The sequence below is a fragment of the Bubalus kerabau genome, unplaced genomic scaffold (assembly GCF_029407905.1).
Source record: "Bubalus kerabau isolate K-KA32 ecotype Philippines breed swamp buffalo unplaced genomic scaffold, PCC_UOA_SB_1v2 scaffold_78, whole genome shotgun sequence".
Lineage (NCBI taxonomy): Eukaryota > Metazoa > Chordata > Mammalia > Artiodactyla > Bovidae > Bubalus > Bubalus kerabau.
The window spans coordinates 347,754-355,868 of record NW_026577932.1 but is presented as its reverse complement, the minus strand read 5'-3'; the positions used below and the strand labels follow the sequence as shown (position 1 = coordinate 355,868).

The 8,115-nt window shown below is 41.3% G+C and overlaps 1 protein-coding gene across 1 annotated transcript in view; it reads right to left on the bottom strand.

Annotated features, from left to right (window-relative positions):
* Positions 1 to 218: 218 nt before the first annotated feature.
* The window catches only part of LOC129641149 (NBAS subunit of NRZ tethering complex-like), a 65,047-nt gene continuing 57,150 nt past the window's right edge, over positions 219 to 8,115 (bottom strand). Inside the window, exons 12-13 of the mRNA XM_055565930.1 lie at positions 1,828 to 2,078; positions 219 to 690 (exon numbers count right to left, since the gene is read on the bottom strand). Coding sequence (XP_055421905.1) covers positions 512 to 690; positions 1,828 to 2,078 — 430 coding nt within the window. The 3' untranslated portion in view covers positions 219 to 511. The remainder of the gene's footprint in view (positions 691 to 1,827; positions 2,079 to 8,115) is intronic.

The window sequence follows — 8,115 nt, the reverse complement described above, 5'->3', positions numbered from 1 at the left end:
TGGCTCTGAATGCAGGAAACATGGGCTTGGCCCTGGAGGTTCTTTCCACTCGTCAGTTGGAAAGAAGAGGATGGAGTATTTAATATAAAATGACATATTATGAGAACAACTATAATATGAACAAAATGGATGTGCAAATTACAACCGTCAAGCCTGATTTAGACTACCTGTACAATTATGATAGAGGAAAATGACCTCCCAATGAACATACGTCATGCTCAGCAGAAAACGAAACCACCAACCACGTAAGTATTTCTCATTTCAAGAAAGGAAACAAAAACCAATTGACAGACCAGAAGGGCAATTTTCATTTCTTCTAAAATGGCCAGTCTACGTGAAGCTATCTTTTGGTTACCTTGGTCACAGCTTTTGGAGAAAAGGTCACTGCATCCACCACAGTGATGAGGTCGCCTGGGAGGAGGCGATCGAAGTACTTCATGCAGACGTCACAGGCGTGCAGCCACTCTTGGGGGGATGCCGGGACTTGTTTAACGAGGTGAGGGTCTCCAGTCTAGAACAGCTTCTGTAACCAGATGGTGTACGGAGAGCTTGGGGAAAGCATGCGGCCATCCTTTCCAGGGATTTTGGGAACAAGTTTGGAAACGGATAAGATATTCTGACTTGAAAGGATTGGCTCCAATGCCTCAAGGGGATTCATGTTTTCATCAGTCACCTTTTTGTAGTCAAGACCTATTGGAAAGGCAAGAAAAAGAGAGAGTAGTTCATTCCAACATAAACATACAGGAACTTTCAAACCCACACAGGGCCTCTCTGCATGGTTGAATGAAAAGATTCAGTTCCAACAGACAGCTTCGTTTGTCACTGAGATAAAACTGAAAATCTGAGTTCCAATCCCTGCCTGCAGCTTGGCCAACTGTGCAGCCCTCAACAGGTCACTCTGTGAGTCCCAGCATCCTCACACGTACCCTGGACCTGGCAACATCTCCTCACTTCCTCAGTGCCCCACAGCACCTACATCCTCTTCCAACAGCTCTCTCACCAAACTGCACCAGGTTCATCTGTCATCCAGCTGACATCTCATCAACTACCTAAAGGCAGGGATTGAACCTCACTCCTTTTCCTCTGTGTCTGGTCCAGGGTCGAATTCAGTTACTCAGTAAACCACTGTTAAACTGAAGTAAATTCTCACAATCGTTATGAATAGCAGATGAAAGTACCTTATAAATTATAAAGGCTTCCCAGGTGGCTCAGATGGTAAAGAATCTGCCTGCAATGCCAGGAGACCCGGGTTCAGTAAATTATACAATTTCATACGGATTTGAGAGATTTTAATGTAGTTAACTTCTTTTCTTTTCTTTTTTTCCCCTTTTTCTCTCCCTATCTTTAATTGCATACCTTCTGGTTAACCTCTTAGTTATGAGCATAAAGACAAATAGACACCATTCTACAGATTTCCACAATTCATTAAAGATTCTAAAGCTCTTATTTTAAAGGCTTCATACATTCCTTAAACACATAGGTTCCACTGAAGTAAAATTCTGCCAAATGGCCTATTTTAAAGTGTCTCAACCTTGTCATTTATATAGATAAAATATAAACAATGGGAGTAGGGGAAAAAAGACCTCAAGAACTTTGGATTTGAATACCAGGCCTTCTGTAAGTCACTGTGTGACCTAACTTTCTCTAGTATTTAAGTCTCTCAACAGTAAGTAAAGGAGCTAGAGAGATAACTAAAGTCAATTAGCATCAAAATACTGAGGTTTCACAGTCATGCCAGCCACGGTGCAGGAACACGATCATGTACCAAAAATGAAGTCCGAGACTGAATTTAAAGAATGAATTCAGGCAGGAAGATGATCATCTTACCTGATGCCACTACCTTAAATTTCTTCAGTAGCCGAACATGGGTTTCCGGTTTAATGGCGTACTTCCCGAAATCCGCACAGCCACAGCTCTCCAGCAGAGTGAAATAGTACAGCAGCCTTTCGTGATCAAAACCACTGATCGTAGGGTAAATATACTTGACCATGTGTTTGTGAAAGCCTTCAGGGTCGGTCTTCAATGTCTCAAAGAGATGAAGGGACTGGGCGTGGTTTTCAATTTCTCCTGTGGACAAACTGAAATTAAGAGACAAATTATGTTAAGATTGGTAAGATTTGGTTCCATTTTTTTCTTTTAAGTGCCCTTTTTTCTGGAAACCTAGGAAGAAAGGCTGCTGCTTCTAAGTTGCTTCAGTCGTGTCCGACTCTGTGCGACCCCATAGACGGCAGCCCACCAGGCTCCCCCGTCCCTGGGATTCTCCAGGCAAGAACACTGGAGTGGGTTGCCATTTCCTTCTCCAATGCATGAAAGGGAAAAGTGAAAGTGAAGTCGCTCAGTTGTGTCCCACTCTTAGCGACCCCATGGACTGCAGCCCACCAGGCTCCTCCGTCCATGGGATTTTCCAGGCAAGAGTATTGGAGTGGGGTGCCATTGCCTTCTCCAGGAAGAAAGACTACTTCTCACAAATTCCTTCTTGCTGCCTAATCAAATACAGTAGTACCACTTGTTTCTGGTACAGGTGCAGGTCATTTCCACTTCAAATGGTACTACAGGATTTTCACATTATCTCATGTGGGTCTAAAGTAACCCTAGAAAGTCATATTATTTCACATTCTGCAGCAGAAAGCAGCCCAGTGTTTACTAGCTAGGAAATGAACCCAGATCTGTCACCTTCCACTATGCATTATTTCTTCATGTCATAAGAAAAAAGGTAAAACTTGAGCTTCATTATAGAAATGTAAACAAACTTATTATTTCAGGAATTTAGGAAAAAGGGAGGTGAAGAAAAATGCTCAACTTTCTGGCGTAAATTTTATATTCAAGAGGCTAGAACTGATATTCAGAGGACATAACCTTGATACTGTGTTCAAACAGAATAAAAATAGGAAAGAAGAGATACTTGCACTTGAATTGTCTGTAGTAAAGAAGCCACTTGAATAAAGCACATATCTTAATGTTTCAATCTTGACTTAAATGTTTTTATAATGTAATTTATTAAAAGTCATTTAATGTCAAACTGTTGAAAACAATTTTAAGGGGTTTTGTTTGGTTAATCAGTTTGTGTTAAATGGGTGATGGAGAGGGCTGAATTTTGGTATCATACTTTCCTCTGGACAGAACACAGTGCCTCCTGCCCAGTTTAATCCTGACACCCCACAAAGGAAGAGCTTCAAGCTTTCTAACTGTAAGAGGTCTCCAGGCAGCCCTGGGCTCTAATGGAAACACCCAGCTTCCAGAGTTCATAGTAGCAGCAGAGAAAGAACCTGGGAGCAGAGAATGAGACCTGGAGCATGAAGCGAGACCTCAAGCAGGATAAAAGTTAGGCTTTATATAGTTTAAAAGCAACTCCTCTGAAATACAACATTCTATTCATTGGAATTCCCTCTTTTAGCAAGTGCCAAGACATGTTTTTGTTTTATGTAAATAAAGTTAACACACGATATACTTTAAAATCTGTACAAGGGTGTGATAATACTTGGGATAATGGCAGCAATCTATAAAGTCAAAATATCAAGCAATTCCAAAATGCGTTTTTAACTTTCAGTTTAAGAGAAATCCTATTTTTCTATTAAGATACAATTCAAACATTTGCAAAAATATCCCTCTCTATAAAAATGTTCCTGGACTATAAAAATGCCCCACAGTTTCTTTCTATTCATAATATGCTTTAACTATTTACTAGTCTGCCTGTCCCACATAGACTATGTACCACTTGATGGCAAAAATGACACCACATCTTCTTTAGCTTTAGTTTCTCAGTACCAAGCACCAGCGTGTGGTATGAAGGAAACACTCGACATGTGCCTTGAATGCCAAATAGATGGGAGGATGAACAAAAACTTAGGTGTCCTCTACAGATAAGAGACCTGTGCTCAGCACCAGGGAGGGTATCAAGATTTACAACACAGAGCTCTCAGCTAGCAGTGTGAAAATCCAGTTGCATTCTAAATAATTAAACAACAATGCACAATAATGGTGTGGGCTAACAAAGGACATGCAATTATATCCCAATCAAGAGGAGAACCACTTGTAGACATAGAGAACAGAATTGTAGACAGAGCAGGGGAAGGAAAGGGTGGGATGAAAGAGTAGCACTGAAATATATATATATATACCACATGTAAAATAGATAGCTAGTGGGAAACTGCCATATAACACAAGGAGCTGAACCCGGTGCTCTGTGACAACCGAGGGGGTGGGCGGGAGGCGACATATGTATACTTATGACTGATTCACACTGATGTATGGCAGAAACCAACACAACACTGAAAAGCAATTATCCTTCAATTAAAAAAAATAAATAAAAGGGTAAGGCCACTAAAGCTATAACTTCAGAGTAGGTAGATATCAACGACAACAGAAGGTTTATTGAAAGAAGTGCTTGAAGTTGGTATTGCAGAAAGGAATGAAGCAGAAATAATATGAACGAAAGTATCAAGACAAGCGAGCACAAGGTCTGTATAGGAAAGAGTGAGTATAAATGGATGGCTAGTCCGAAACTCTTCTGGATCCTACAACTATTCAAAGTGTGCAAGGCCATCTCTGAAATACACAGGCAGGCCTTGTTTTACTGTGCTTTGCTTTACTATACTTCACAGATACTTGGTTTTTTTTTTAAGACAAATCAAAGCTTGGTGGCACCCCTGCATCATACAAGATGACTGGTGTCATTTTCCCAAGAGCATTTGCTAACTTCGTGTCTCTGTGTCACATTTTGGTAATTCTCGCAATATTTCAAACTTTGTCATTATCATTATTTGTTATGGTGATCTGTGATCAGTGATCTTTGATGTGACTATTGCAATTGTTTTGGAATTTTCAAGCAATGAATATCTTTTAATTAAGGTCTGCATGTTTTTCTTGCCTGGAAAACCCCATGGACGGAGGAGCCTGGTAGGCTGCAGACCATGGGCTCGCGAAGAGTCAGACACAACTAAGCGACTTCACTTTCACTTTTCCCTTTCATGCATTGGAGAAGGAAATGGCAACCCACTCCAGTGTTCTTGCCTGGAGAATCCCAGGGACGGGGGAGCCTGGTGGGCTGCCGTCTATGGGGTCGCACAGAGTTGGACACGACTGAAGCGACTTAGCAGCAGCAGCAGCAGCACGTTTTTTTAGATGTAATTATTTTTGCACACTTACAGACTACAATACAGTGTAAATGTAACTTTTATATGCACTGTGAAGCAAAAATTCATGGACTAGCTGTATTGTGATATTGGCTTTATTGCAGTGATCTGTAACCAAACCTGCAATATCTCCAACGTATGCCTGTACTGTACACCCAGTGGTATATGCAAGTCACAGAATTTCTGATGTTCCTTTGTAATTTGCTAAGTGAAGTCTGAAAACAATGTAGTGAAGAAGTAAATAAGAAGCTGTGTCATCCTGTTAAGATGATTCATACTCACAAAGATTTGCAAGCAGAAGAACACGCTCGATGGAAGGAAAAAAGAAAACAAAAAAAAAACAAAACAAAAACCTTGCACTTGTTACACTGATAACTGCCAGACAAGTGGAATCTGGGTAATTACCAACTTGAGAGTGAAAATATTAGTCACTCTGTCATGTCCAACTCTTTGTGACCCCATGGACTGTAGCCTGTCAGGTTCCTCTGTCTGTGGGATTCTCCAGCCAAGAATACTGGAGTGGGTTGCCATTTCCTTCTCTAGGAGATCTTCCAGACCCAGGGATTGAACCCAGATCTCCTGCGCTGCAGGCGGATTCTTTACCATCTGAGCCACCAAGCAAGCCCAATTACCAACTTCCAGATGAGACCTGTCATTAGAGACAAGTGACCTGCCTAAGACCAAGTGTCCAGATCTGTCGGGACTCTGTGTGGATGGGTCTGCTCACCTTGTCACAAAGCAGCCACCAATCCATGGAGCTCCAGCACCTGTACTGATAACCATTTCAAAAACAGGATTCTTTCTCTAACACAGACATTAGTTCTCTCTCCCAGTGGCAAAAATCTAAGAGTTCTCCTGTCGTACTTCATTCCTATCACCTGATAAACAGATTATCTAAGACAGACTCATTTACAAAATGGACAATGACTAAATCATAATAGCTTTAGCTCATCTATGTTTGACTTGATTCTGAAAATAGTCTCTTTCAGTCAACATTACCTTCCCCCTTCCCACCCACCTACTCTTCTGTGCCTACAATTCAGTTTGCTCAATGTGCAATTTTCCCTAATTATCTTGTCAAGAGAGATACTGGAATATCTTTACTGACACATGATAAATACGAAAACCTCCCTCTTCAGTAAATGACAAGGTACTAAGATCTTTTATAGATGCCAGTAATCAATAATCCATTTTAATAGTTCCATCGAAAGAAGCTGTTATCTTCCCTTTGGAACAAGAAATGAAATCTCTACTTAGAAAACAATTCCAAAGAACCCACATTCAAGAAGAGTAGGAAGAAATACCATGTGGCCTTTTCACTAATCAAATCAGTGGTTGCCCTTAAAAACTGTTTAAGTGCTTTTTCTAAGTTTTAGCTGTAAGGCAGCTCATTAACTTTCAGAGATTAACTACAGGAAGAAGCTAGCATTAGTTGTACTAAAGGCACAAGGAATAAATTATTGGCACTAATCCCATTATTAAGGGGTTCTGTAATGGCTTCTAGCTGTCAATCACCCAAAAATGTGATTCAAGAACAGCATGAATTGAAAGGACTTCTATTGGTATAGGGAAAAAAATTTATTCAAATGTATTATACTTTACTTAATCTGAGACTGAGTAATACACCATTTCATGAGTTGACTGTAAGGAGTACACAGAAGGGGGTTGGAAGGAGAGAGGTGAGGGCTCCTGGGAGAAGCTGGAAGGAGCAAAGGGATGGGCCTAGGGGTCCCCCAAAGACTAACCCCAGTAGTATGAAGATGCGTAAACCCACGTGAATGACCATGACCACAGGTGAACAGGCCCCCACCACTGACTCTTTCCCCACTGTGGAAAGAGATGATTCTACCCTTTAAATCACAACTCCTCCAATGTGAGGAGGGACACTCCTCCTCGATGTCAGGGAAACAGTTCAAGATATTTACCACACAAATGCCTCCGAAGGAACCTGACATCACAGACCTGATCTGTAGCGCTGCCTGACAGCTGCATATGTGATTAAGTGGGGGAAATGTGGTGAAAAAATGATGGCCTTTTTCAGCTTCTCCAGCATGTTAGCCAAGTGCCTTTGCAAACCAAAAAATGAACTTTCACTCTGCAAGGTCACCTACGAACTTCATGAGAGGCTCAGTAATGAGGACCTCGGAGTCGACTTCTTGACACACTAGCACTTGCCGAGCTCCTCTGTGGAACGGTTTCTATGGACAGAGTGGTTATGTGGGAGGAAGGCCATGTGAACAGGCTTCGTCTCCTCCAGGACAAGCCTGACCCCTTAAGCCTTCTCATTTCTCATAAATTGTCAACTCCGACTGGTTTATGGAGTCTCCTATTATCTCTCTACCAAAAATATTTTAAAAGATATCATAGCACAGACATAGCAATGGGCATCCTCCAAATTCTGAAAGAGATGGGAATACCAGACCACCTGATTTGCCTCTTGAGAAATTTGTATGCAGGTCAGGAAGCAACAGTTAGAACTGGACATGGAACAACACACTGGTTCCAAATAGGAAAAGGAGTTTGTCAAGGCTGTATATTGTCACCCTGCTTATTTAACTTATATGCAGAGTACATCATGAGATACGCTGGACTGGAAGAAACACAAGCTGGAATCAAGATTGCCAGGAGAAATATCAATAACCTCAGATATGCAGATGACACAACCCTTATGGCAGAAAGTGAAGTGGAACTTCACTTGAAGAGGAACTAAAAAGCCTCTTGATGAAAGTGAAAGTGGAGAGTAAAAAAGCTGGCTTAAAGCTCAACATTCAGAAAACGAAGATCATGGCATCTGGTCCCATCACTTCATGGGAAATAGATGGGGAAACAGTGTCAGACTTTATTTTTCTGGGCTCCAAAATCACTGCAGATGGTGACTGCAGCCATGAAATTAAAAGACACTTACTCCTTGGAAGGAAAGTTATGACCAACCTAGATAGCATATTCAAAAGCAGAGACATTACTTTGCCAACAAAGGTTCGTC